This window comes from Lolium perenne, chromosome 4, assembly GCF_019359855.2.
Source record: "Lolium perenne isolate Kyuss_39 chromosome 4, Kyuss_2.0, whole genome shotgun sequence".
Lineage (NCBI taxonomy): Eukaryota > Viridiplantae > Streptophyta > Magnoliopsida > Poales > Poaceae > Lolium > Lolium perenne.
Window position 1 is genome coordinate 398,104,317 of NC_067247.2, and position 13,196 is coordinate 398,117,512.

At 41.9% G+C, this 13,196-nt stretch overlaps 1 protein-coding gene across 1 annotated transcript; it reads right to left on the reverse strand.

Annotated features, from left to right (window-relative positions):
- Window positions 1-3,503: 3,503 nt before the first annotated feature.
- On the reverse strand, window positions 3,504-4,951 carry LOC127349318 (uncharacterized). Its single transcript, XM_051375057.1, has 3 exons — window positions 4,819-4,951; window positions 4,410-4,539; window positions 3,504-4,292 (listed from the first exon to the last, which is right to left on the reverse strand). Exons 1-3 carry the CDS (start codon window positions 4,949-4,951, stop codon window positions 3,644-3,646), a joined length of 912 nt encoding a protein of 303 aa, XP_051231017.1. The 3' UTR covers window positions 3,504-3,643.
- Between the last annotated feature and the right edge of the window lie 8,245 nt (window positions 4,952-13,196).

A 13,196-nucleotide genomic window follows, 5' to 3' on the forward strand; every position in this document is an offset into this window, starting at 1 on the left:
AGTTATAAGTATATTATTTTCTTATCCTGACACTTGTGCATGCATAGGTTCATTTTTTATGGTGGCTCTTTTAGTAGACTATTAGACCTCTTTTTTTATTATTGTTATGTTTTGTTAAATTTGTATGAATAAATAAATAAATTTATAAGATTACACGTGTGTGGCACGTGCACGTTTACTAGTAGATCTAAATATCCGGTTATGGAGGGTTTGCTATAGAGTTGTAGACCTTTTTTTCCCGCAAAATGTGAGTTGCATATGGATTCTGGTTTATATGCATGCTCTACGATGCACGACTGCACGAGATCTCCACTTTTTCCTCGTGAGTCAGTTCTGTATCCTCTAAACCTAGTGAGGTATATAAAATTTGCAAAATAAAATTGATTGCTATACAAACTCCATCACAAAAGTGTAAGGATTATATTATTTTTAGAAAGTCAAACTATGTCAAGTATTACCAAGGTTTTACCAAAATCGTTAACATGCAAAATATAAAATAAATATCATTAGATAGATAATAAAATATATTCACATATGGTATCTATAAGATATCATATTTGTTGATAGATTAATTCTTCTAAAAAAATTATCAAATTTTACTTGGTTTGACCTTTTAATAAAGCCTTAACCTTTGGGATGGACGTAGTAATATTTAACTTATGCGGCATTTTCCTACTATTTTCCTACTTAATAAGTAAGTCAACTTTCGAAAAAGTGTACTCTACTGTACAATTTCCAATTCATAAAACCCAAAATCTATTTCGTGCGCAGGCACTCTCTCACCTATTCGCGGTGCTCGCGAGTTGGTTCGTTCGATCGTGATCCAATGCTTTTCATTGCTTTCACACAACACCGTATGTGTCTTATAGCGTGGTACATGTGGCAGACGTTCGAGGAGAGATTAGCAGTGCTATTGTTGGAAATTCCCCGTTACCCTCTCACTCTCGTGAAATCATATTTTCTTGACGCAGGGAGGCGGTGGAGGGGGGTCGTCGTGGTTTCGAGGCGGCCTATGCATCGGCGGCGATGTCCGATATTTTGCGCCAACTACTTCCTTGTCCGATATGAATGCTTCTGGAACATGATTGTGCAGGGTGTTTGAGAAAATCCCGTGGGTAATGTATGCAGATGTCTCATCATACTGCAAAGATATGGTTTTTCTTGTAGTTGTCCACTATCTCTACTCTCGATCAATAAGGGTCAATCTTCCTCCCGTGTAGCTCCCCCCAAGCGGCTCCAGGGATGCCCATCGAACCCTAGAACTCTCCTTCCCCGATCTCGGCTCCGACATGCCACCGCTACTACCGACAGTAGTGGCAGTGGCATTGCCCATCCTGCCGAAGATGGAGGGCTAGAGAGGCGCTCCAAGGCGGTGCTCCACGAGTGGAGGTGGGGCGCTAGCTAGGGGTGTAGAGCAGCACAACCCTGGAGGCCGGGGCTGGATGTCCTCTGGTAGAGTGGCAATGTGGAGGTATTGGCATGTCGGTGACAAATGTAATGTTTCGATCTCATCTTTGGCTTAGGGTCTGATCTAGGCCCCAAGGCAGATTGAGGCCAGTGCAGACGTGCACATATGCCTTGTACACTAAGGCCAGTGTGACCGGTAGATGGCTGGCAGCATGGGGGCCTACTGGTCTTGTAAATAAAGATGGTTTCGCCATGATGATCTTGGCGCGAAATGTCACCGATCTGCTTCATGTCATCCTCCGATCTTGCGCCGAGGAGTTCTGGACTTCCCATAGGAGAATTGCGCTAATTGGCGCTTGGAGCCAATGAGTATCTACATGGTCATGCACGGCCTTATCTTTAGCTAGTTAGATTTCATGAGGGTGTGGCGTGAAGCATCACTTTCTTGTCGATGCCATGGTATATGTCTAAATATAGATTTCCATGAAACTGACTGAGGTTGAGAAATTCATGGTGGCCGCAATCGTAGGTTTGTAATGGCGGAGAGGTGTATTGGTTTCTATGAAGACTATAAGGCTCAAGTTCTTCCTCTTTGTCGGGTGTTTGATGACTTGCAGCAACAACCATGGCTAGTGGGGTGGCAGCACAGGTGGACTCCATTTTTGTGGTGCTTCTAGAGTACCGAGTCACGATTTTTAGGATCTAAATCCAAGGTCTAACCTTCATTAGTTGTACTAGAAATGGTCTTGTTGAAGGCATTGGTTTGAAAACTTAGATTTTCTCCAGGGTGAAAATCCAAGATCTTCGATCAGGCGATGACAACGTGTTTGCATTGTTTTCTTCTTGAAGACGTTGCTTTTGGGGAATCTCTTTTGTAGTCCAAGTGTTGTATTCAATGGTGGTTGGAGTGCTACTGTTGCGCGTGGTTCATCATCGTTATGGGGGCTTTCTCTCTCTCTCTCTCTCTCTCTCTCTCTCTCTCTCTCTCTCTCTCTCTCTCTCTCTCTCTCTCTCTCTCTTTTTCTTGGTTGTGTGCATCATTGCTGTCTTTGGACATGTTGATGCCTTGCCTAGGTGTAATTGGTATATTCACAATATTAATATATTAATATATTTTCTTTATCAAAAAAATCTTATACACTCATGTTTGTGTGTCTAGGAGCACCTTCTGGACATGTATGCTCACGGATAATTTCGTCTAGAAGAACCAGTCTACCTCCTCCCCCTCTTTTACACGCCAATCATGCATCATTCCATTGACCATGGTCACAATAGAATCTCTTATCTCCACCCAATCCATGATTGTCTTATGTGGAGACTCAAGGATAGTTGAAAATCCACCTTGTTCACAATACATTTGTCTTTTTTCCTATAGTGAGGCTCCACGCATTCACTATACTTCTTCTGGTTGTTCTCCATGCCAAAATTTACCAACACTACACTAGAGCCATCTTCCTGCTTATCTTGACCTTGCTCCGGTAAATTATTATATCACCATTCTACAAGTCATGCTTTATCCCTCAGTTATTTAAGGGGACTGCTAGACTGCGAGGAATGTTTGAGAGATGATAGGCAAAAATATGGATGGAAAAAAGAAAAATTAGAGAAGGGTTTGAATGTTTGATGGATGTAGGAGATGATAGATCTAACGTGTTGGTAAGTGAGAGAAATGGGGGAAAATATGATGTTCTCATGCTGATCAACCATTCTTAGTGTGCCAAACAAATTTGAAGTCAAGATGAGAAAGTTGAGAGATTCAGTAATCATGAATTGAGATTTGGTGGTTCAGTTAGAACTTAGAAACGACCCCAGGGTTGAGGGTTTAAGATGGTATATTTAGAAAAAAGCAATAATCTATAAATAAATCACTTGAAACTGAAATAAGTTTTGATGAACCCCACACTTATATAGAGTTTGGAATGAAACCCACTTCTTCATTAAACGGGATCAAGAAACGGAAAAAGTTTATAATATGTATAACATCATATGCAATTATTTACACCTTATATATGGCAGCAATGACATGGCATCAATCAATGGATCGGCCAAGAGATATGAATTTTTGTTACAAATCAAATCACTAAACAATAGCTATCGGTATACGTGCGGTACACAATCTATAGCATGCGGTAATGAATTGCTCGCCGCAGTTGCTGAGCCTGTGCGCGCAGCCTGCACCGCCTCCTTGCAGTCAATAGCGCGCGGAATAGATACAGTGTCCCTGTAGGATGATGCCCTAGCTGTGCAGATGGTAGCGGGCGTCGAACACGCAGTCAGACCACTTGAGATCGTCGAGCGTCGCGCCGGCGCCGGCGCCATATTTGTCGGTGGCAGCGTCCGTGAAGGTATCCATCCACCCCGACTCCAGCCACAGCTGGTTATTGTTGCATTGCTCGACGGTGGCACTGGTGCCGACGGTGCCGGCGGAGCTTACGGCAGCAATCGAGCACACCGTGCTGGAGGAGCTCGACACCACCGGGATAATGGGCGGGTGCACGTGCATAGTATCCAACTCCAAGTAGCCAGTGAAGTCCCCCGACGGCGCCATGGATATGCTGCTGCAGCACCCGTGGTCGATCACCGAGGCCTGGGCGCCTGCGCTGGCGCCGTCGTCCATGTTGCTACTATGGACGTACAAGTAGCTTTCTGCCATCGCCTGAGGAGGAACATTAGACAGATGATGCCCGGCTTCAAAGAACTCGGCCTTGAGTGTTGCGGCTGTGGCGGTGGCCACGGTAGCACGGTTGCTGTTTCCCTCAGTGACCGGCTTGTGGGTGACCGGGTCGATGCCACTCCGGCGGAGCTTCTTCTTGATGATGGAGTGCCAGAAGTTCTTGACATCGTTGTCCGTCCGCCCCGGCAGCCGCGCCGCGATCTCAGACCATCTGCTCGTGGCCACAAATTCGAGGAGCAATTGATGAAGGAGCAACAGAACAGCGAAGAATTACCGATTAATTCGTCTACCTATTAAAACAAGGCAAACAGGTTCAGTAGTTCTGTACCGATTGCCTAAGATGGAATGGAGACGGACGATGAGATGTTCCTCTTCGAGAGAGAATGCACCCCTCTTGAGGCCAGGCCTGAGGTAGTTTAGCCACCTAAGCCTGCAGCTCTTTCCACCCCTATCAATGCCTATAGTAACGACGCCATTAGTTCCGAGAAATTCCATGGAAGTAGCACTCCAAGAAGATTAATTCCATTTTGTCCCCACACCAAAAAGCATAAGATCATATAAAAAACTGAAAAATCATATAAACCTATCTAGTCACTTGTAAATCATAGGTGAAAATAAATCGTAATGGAGTAGTACAAAAAATTGATAGTTACAACGCTTGCAATGTTATGAGTAGGATAACCACTAAGCAATCGGGGGAGAGCTATCTGGGTTCGCGTTGTTGGTACAGTACGTACCTGCTAGCTTGGGGACATAGCTCCAGCAGCCATGGCCATACTTGAAAACATGGTTCATCAGCTTCATGTCCTCCTCAGGAGACCACAGACCTTTCCTTAGCCTCTTCCTCGGGCCACTCAACCGCTTCGACATATCGTCGCCGCCCTCAGCTGCTGAGGCACAGAACGTTGTTCAGGGGTAATGCAGAACCCCGAGTGGCACCTACCACCCTTATCAACCACCATGGTTTTGCATACCACAACTTGCTATTTATAAGGGCATACATAGACGCTAAGTTTGGTAGCTCAGTATTTTGTGGCGTATTTAAAACCAGACTACTAATGTATGACTAACAAATTAAGTACCACAGATTTACTCTTTTAGCAGTTTTTTTTAAAGAGGGCCGGGCCTCTTTCTTCAATACATAAAAAAACTCACATTTTTGGAGAATACTTGAATTTTAAATCATACCATTTATTTGATCCAAACACCTAAAAAGTATTTAACGCTTTCGTATTTTCAGAAACATAAGTATTCTTGAATACATCAAAAATATTTTGATGCCAAATGGGACTTCATGTTTATTGCCAAACTTCACATTAGCGGATAAATTTGATAACGTCTACTATATATTTTAGGAGATAAGTTTGTGGCACGGGCAAGGAAGAAATTAAGGTAATTCCAGAGGTTCGAAATGAATCATGCATGTACCTCGAAATATCTCGGGATGACTCTTTGGTCTATATAAAACATGGTGATTTTAAATATGAGTGAGTTCCACCTTATACCCATTAGTTATGCATTTGTGACATATTAATTTAGTAAAAATCATCTTGGAATACCCTCAAATAAGAAATTTTGAACCCCGTTTTACAACATTCTAGCATTTTCGGCGGTTCTATTATTTTCTAAAGCTTGGAGGGTGTAACTTAAAATCATGTCCAACCTTCTCTTCTCCATCCATTGCACTCCTGGTTGTCCTCCTCATATCACCTCACACCTAGTCCAACCGACATGCATCCGAGAAAATGGATCCATAGTTTCTTAAATTGGTTCATCTCGGCAAATGATCAGTTGGTGTCACCACGCACAAGTAGGAGGTAAAAATTAGAATTCACTCTTTCAATATTTAAAAGATAGAGTCAAGATTGATTCTTAGGTTAAATGCATCATCGAGCGATAAACTTTATCCTCCGGTGACAAGACGGTAAACTATTTCTAGTGCTATTCCAACTAACTTCATGGAGTGTCTCTCTCTCAGCACGCAAGGTCTCCTCCCATGAAGTTACGATAGATGCAACAATGTCATTGGATCGTGATTCAGCATGGCGGGCACATTTGTGCTTAGAAATTCGGTGACACGGCCCTTGGTGGGAGGCATCTTGCATGACCTATTGCTAGAAAATGATAGAAAATGCAAGACTTCTGTTCGAGACTCAATGCTTTCATCACAGACGTTTCTATAGTTGGGCCACACGGCACACAACACTTGCCAAAAATAAAAATAAACTATGAAGCGCCATAAAAAATATTCAAGAATTAGGTTACGGGTTAACCACTAAACACTAAATGCACGTGTGCGAAACTTGATGTAGTGCATCAAGCAGTGAAGTCCAACTCGCATGATCCAATGACTAGCTTGCGAATGTCATGAGCTCTTTGTATTAACGGAATATGTCCCACGCATCTAAGGTATCCACCCATTCCGGAAACAGCGCGCGGCAGATTGCTAGGTCATTTCCCATGACTTGTGTTCGTTGTAGCTAGGGTTTCTAACAGTTGGAATGTATCCCTAACTCTTGGGAGCACAACACTCGTGGTCATAGTGGATCCTAACCCAGGGTACCTTTCACGATGATTCCAATACCACTCGGGTCTAACCCAAGCAACCTAATTCACTCCAAACACATCACAACGAGTTGCATTCCCCTTAAGTGTGGGACATGAACACTCGTACATGACTTAATTTGCAAGCGATCACTTCTCTCTTATCTCAACAATTGGTAGTGTCTCGCAAAACGTCTCAACTCCTGAGTAATATAAAGTCAGTTCCAAAGATCTTGAAAATGTGTCATGTATTGAATTCCCTTTTCCACCTTCACAACCTCAAGGTGAGTTATTTTCAGAATCCTTTTTCGTACCACGATCCCTCTTCTCGGACGTACCATTTGAGGGATCCACTAGAGCGAGCAAACATACTACAGTTGCATCGACACAGTGCACACATTCTTGCATATCTAGTGGTAGTCTCGTGACGTAGAAAATGAGCATGATCTTTGTTTGAGCGGTAGAATTTGTTTTTTGTTTGCAAGCCTAGCATACTGTGCGCCCAATTCTAGCACGAATTTGTTTTTTGTTTGCAAGCCATGCCCATATTGTCAACATATTTCAACCAAACAGGACAGCTCGGAGGTGAGAAGGAAGTGGAGAAAGTTAGGTATATATATAGATATATTGTTTATTATGACTAAGGGGACCCATAATGATAGCTTAGCGTTGCACTTATTCAATTTTCGTAAAATCGGATGCAATGTTCTTTCTTATACTTCTCTCACACAAGTAAACGCGCACGTGCAATGCACGTGTAATCTTAGAAATCTCTTCACTCATTCTAAGCAGTAGGTAAATATGAAACAAATTAAATTCTGAAAAAATAAACAAAACAATGAAGAGGTCTAATAATATAGTAACATAAAAAATCATATACTTATGAGAGATTCAGCTTGTACCTCATGCTCAAAATCCAAATAAACTGACAATATGAAAATACAAAATCTGTCCGAGATACTCGAACATATTGATTTACTTCATTTTTATGCCTGTTAGTATCCATCGTGGGCTACAAAGAATCATTACCAAAGAACTGAAAGTGGATAAAATGGCATTAGATGGCCAAATGATTTGCATTACGGCATTAGTATAGGGATTTTGATTACTCGAAGCTGGTGCATAATCAAGTATCATCATTAGTCCACAGATCTTAAGCGCCGATAGAATCGGTGTCAAAAAATTTTAAGTCAATATGAATAGTTCATCAAACTAATAATGTCGGCTAAAAGATCCCACCGACAAAACAATTCATGTAACATAAGATTCCAAATAAACAAAACAAAGCAGAGATTAAAAATAAAACCACCAAATCTGGAAGCACAAGAATATTTGCTACAAACCCTGCTTCCACATTCAACATCTTTGGCGAGGGGCGATTGAACACATGTAACCAAAATAATATACAGTGATCTAATATCAAGTCTCGGAACAGGGTGATAGAGATCGTAAAATGCTCAACATGAAAACTAACTAGGAAATAATTTGGCCACTACTATCGTACATCCTAGCGGCCTTTTCAGTATTTTCATCGTCTTTCTTAAGCCAGCTTTTGATCACTACTGAGTTGCATCCTTGTGTTCATTCAAATCAACACAGAGTAGATGATTAGGTGTTAGACAAAGTTTTGTACAGTACAAAAATATGATGCCAACCAACTGCATATATTAGAAATAGATTAGCTACAGGAACTGGCTAGCTTTCAAGAAATAAAAATTATATTTTCAAAGACCAAAACTACACTAGTGCAGAACCACATATGATCATAATATGTCCAAACCAATTTTGCCAACTTGCATCAACTATGACAAAAAAGAAAATCAATTCTGCTGCTGCAACATGTATAAAAGCACACGGCATTACTAATAGACTAATACCCATGCAAGAAGCTATCTCAAGATCCATATTTCCATCGGGGGCATGGAAGCTTCATGCAAGCAAAACAAAAAAGGTTACAGAGTTTACCTCAGAGTTTGCATGGTGACCAGGTCACTCTGAAATGTCAAAATTCTCTGCGATGTTTTGAGATCGTAATCAAGATTGAAAAATTAAAATAAAACCAATCATATAGAGTTTCCCAAAGGTATTTTGCAAAATGAAGAGAATTATTATACATACAAGTTACTATCAGGCCTATGGTACAATAAGAATATTAGAAGATAAAGAAAATCAACATAAAAATGTGGTGTTAAATTTCCAATCAAGTAAAAGGTCATATTTCAGAACCTAGTGCACAAAAACTATCAGCTAACTGTATAAGAAATAGTATGTGTACACTCCTGCCTATGAAAATTTCCAGAGCAGCAACACCTAGCCGCAAGGTGCTCCAACATCTCAGTGCAACTTTCATGTTAATGTCAAATTATAAGTCCTACCAGTGATAACACTATCAAGAAGTAAGTCCTACTACAATTTCCATCAAACCCCTAAATGGTGCAGCATAAACATAAGATTCAATGTTAGATCACAAGGCTCCAACCTGAGCTCTGAGTGTGTAGATTAAGGAGTGTCAAATACTCGAACGCTTTTTGAGTACTTGGTACAGACAAATGGAAGTACATCTTGTTGCAGGCCTTAATACGAAGATTGAAAAGTGAATGGTGTAAACTGACCTCCCCACAAGTCTCCGTGGCAGCAGGCCATTTCCACAAATTTGCGCTTTGAAATCTCATCTTTAGTTTTTTGCATACCACTCCCTATCTCTCTGCCTCTTTACCTCTTTAGGATCTGCATATATAGCATGTTTTAATAATTCACATAATCTGTACCATGCTCAAAGCAACATTCGTTGTTAACTACCTTGGCTTTGCCCAATAGTTATGTCCTGAATGGAGTGCCCTTGGATGAAATCCATTTGGTGATTGCCAATATCATGTAATCGAGCAATTGAAAATACACATTCACAACCAAATAAATAAATTTCTCGAAAACAAAATGAAGTTGCAGCCAACTAATTTCCATATGCTAGTAACTATTTGAGAACATTCCAACTTAGTGTAGTGCATAAATGGAAAGAAAACTTGAGTTCAACTGGATAAGTGTATGAGCTTTGTACACTCCAAGAAATGGACACAGTTTCTATAGGTTTAGGCATCCAAAACATTACTGCAATTATATACATGTAACCAATTATATCAAAATATCTGCACCACTCGCGGGTTGTATGGTAGGCAGAGGACCGTTGCTTAATCTGATGTTCTTTCCAGTTATACCTTGAAATTATTGTCAATAATTACTTCAGAGTAGAACCTGCATGAAAATAATAAAGCTCGTGAGTAATCTGAAACAACGTGGTAGAAGTGAGAAATAAAAAACTTCAAATAATATCTTTTGGGATGGAAATAAAGCATTATCCTGCTAAGAACAAAAGTACTAATAAGATATATCTCAATACCTGGACATCCAAAAAGGGTGAAACAAAAAAAATCTATTGTTCAGGTCTTACCAAGGATCTGTTAATATATTATATTTAGATCAACGTAACTGAAAATGTCAAATTTGGAAATACATGAGGCATATGCAAATCAACTCCATTAACCACATTGGATATTCCAAATACTTCCCAGCTTGCTAAATAGTTGACGAAAAGCCTGATTAAAAGCCTAATCTTTCTCATATTTAATTAATCAAACCGTTTTCTTTCATTATCTGAATAACTTTCAAATTGTTTACTGAACTTTTCTTTGCCAAAATGTACTGAAGTTCAGTTTTTGTACTTTGTCAGTTTTAACTCCTGAAATAATTCAAGCAATATGACAGAAAAATAAGTTCTATCTCCCATGTAAAACTGAATATAATCCTAGTAGAATTGCAAAAGCCAACAACACAGGACAAGGAATCCCCTCCAATGATTAAAGACATTTGCCGGCCATTGATGCCCTAGTTGAATCCCCTCCAATCTTTAAAGATGTGCACATAGATTACTCATCCTCCCTCCAATCTTCTATAATCAGAAGTAAAACAACAGTGAACTGTCACACCGACCTGAAGGATTAACGAATTACCTCCATTACTCTAGCAACAGAAGTGAGTCAAGGCATGGCAGATGGAGAGGTTCAGTGGACGGGATCAGTGGCAGAAATAAAGGCGTGAGGCCGGAGCCCCTGTCGTTGAGGGTGAGGAAGATGTCGCGGCAGGTACGGACTATTGGAGGGAGTAGAGAATGTAACCGCGATGCTCGAGTCCAGTGCTCTCACGCGAGCTCCACGAAGGCAGCGGCGGATCTCGAGTTTCTTGCTAGTCTTGCGACGTCGATGTCGGATAAGGTGTTTCTTCGAACTGAGGAAGACCGCGGGGACGGCGTCCGCGGCGGCGTGCACGGGGACATGGGGCGGGGGGCTGCGATTGAGGAGAGAGGCGCCGCGGTGTGATGGTCGACGCCGGCGGCGGCGCGCGGGGAAAGGCGCCGTGGGTCTTTTGTACGGCGGCGGCGCGCGGGAAGAGGCACCGTGGGTCTTCTGTACGGCGGCAGCGTCGACCCTGTTTCTCTCTGGCGTGGAAGTTGGAACCGCTATATGCGGTACCTGATTAATTGAGATGGGATTAGTGGAGAGGAGATCCTGCGCGCGCTCAACGCGTTGAGTTGCTCAACATTGGGTGGATTAGGATCATTGGATCTGGTTAGTGTAGGGTTCAGATTTGCTGGATCTGCTTCTCTCTCCCTTTTTATATTAGTGGAGATATGGTTCTTGCCCTTAAGGTCCTATCTATTAGCTGTATAAAGTAGGTCGGTCATAGTTGTCCACAAGTAGGTCGGTTATTGCGTTGTAAGAGTATCTTCAATACACGTATGCTACTCCTAACCTTTAGCATAACAATATTTTCACTTGTTTCCATGCAAAACAATTTTTTGTTGTCTATATTACCTTCACTAGTAGAAAAATGGGCATCCATATCTAAGCCTTTAGTACCGATTCCCTTACGAACCGGTACTAAAGGGGGCATTAGTACCGGTTCCGTGCGAGGAACATCTATACCGGTTCGTTAAGGTCCTTTTATACCGGTTCGTGTTACGAACCGGTATGAAAGGGTTTGAGCCCAGTTTCCAGGCGGAGGTGGGGCCAGGGCTGCACCTTTAGTACCGGTTCATCTAAGGAACCGGTACTAAAGGGTCTCTGCCCTATATCAGCGCGCCGCCGCGCCCGACCCCCTGCATATCTCTCATTTCTCTCATTCTCCTTCTCCTCCTCTCACATTTCCAAATATTTTGCACCTCTCACACTCCAATAATCTTCATTTTTCTCCACCATTTTAACAAGATTAACGGCATACATCTATCCAAGGGTTAGCAATATCATCCTTCCTTCCGGCGTTCCTAATTTAGCTAATTTCTTTGGTAGTTTTAACTCGTACTATTTTTCTAGTGCTAGCAAGGTGTTTGATGAAATGCCTAAGTTAGGGATTTTATTTTTTTTATATGCAATTTGAGCTGAAATTATGGTATGTTTTGTAGGTTTTAATTAGTATCATCCCCGTCCTCACCGCCGTCGATCACCAGCGTCGTCCACTAGCCGGCACGGTACCACCTCGGTGAGCCTCTTCTTTTTTATAAAAAAAATTAGTTTTATGTGATGAACTTGAATATTAATTAAGTTGGTCACTCATATATCCACGATGTTGTGTACTTAATGATTTTTGATATACATATAAAATACAGATGAGTCGACAATGGATGTACGGTGACCGGTGCCATCCCGAGTTCATTAATGGCATGCATTATTTTCTCAACGTGGCTAAGGCAAACAGGCGGTCGAATGGTGTCATGTATTGTGCATGTAGTTCGTGTAAGAATATGAAGGATTACTCTACCTTAAAGACCCTTCACGTCCACCTGCTGGAGAACGGTTTCATGCCCAACTATAATTGTTGGACCAAGCACGGAGAAAGAGGGGTTATATTGGAAGACAACGGAGAAGAAGAGGATAGTGACAACTATCCCTTATTCACTGAAGACGGTGATAGTAGAATGGGGGAAGACGAAGCTGAAGAAGAGCCCATTTTCGATGAGCCGATTTTTGATGACCCGGATGACGATTTGGGTCGGGCCATTCTTGATGCGAAGATGAACTGCGGAAATGAAAAGGAGAGGTTGAAGTTGGAGAAAATGTTAGAGGATCACAACAAACTGTTGTACCCAAATTGCGAAAATGGTCAGAAAAAGCTGGGTACCACGCTGGAATTGCTGCAGTGGAAGGCAGAGAATGGTACTTCTGACAAGGGATTTGAAAAGTTGCTGAAAATAATAAAGAAGATGCTTCCAGGGGAGAACGTATTGCCCTCTAGTACGTATGAAGCAAAGAAGGTTGTCTGCCCTCTAGGATTAGAGGTGCAGAAGATACATGCATGCATCAATGACTGCATCCTCTACCGCGGGGAGTACGAGAATTTGAATGCATGTCCGGTATGTAGTGCATTGAGGTATAAGATCAGGCGAGATGACCCTGGCGATGTTGAGGGCGAGTCCACCCCCAGGAAGAGGGTTCCTGCGAAGGTGATGTGGTATGCTCCTATAATACCACGGTTGAAACGTTTGTTCCAGAACAAAGAGCATGCCAAGCTGTTGCGATGGCAC

What these genes read in the sequence shown, in the direction of transcription:
- LOC127349318 (XM_051375057.1), bottom strand. Translation starts at nt 4,951, where the DNA reads ATGTCGAAGCGGTTGAGTGGCCCGAGGAAGAGGCTAAGGAAAGGTCTG. An exon ending in CTATGTCCCCAAGCTAGCAG is followed by an intron (nt 4,540 to 4,818) that starts GTACGTACTGTA and finishes TCGTTACTATAG; the next exon opens with GCATTGATAGGGGTGGAAAG. An exon ending in CATTCCATCTTAGGCAATCG is followed by an intron (nt 4,293 to 4,409) that starts GTACAGAACTAC and finishes GGCCACGAGCAG; the next exon opens with ATGGTCTGAGATCGCGGCGC.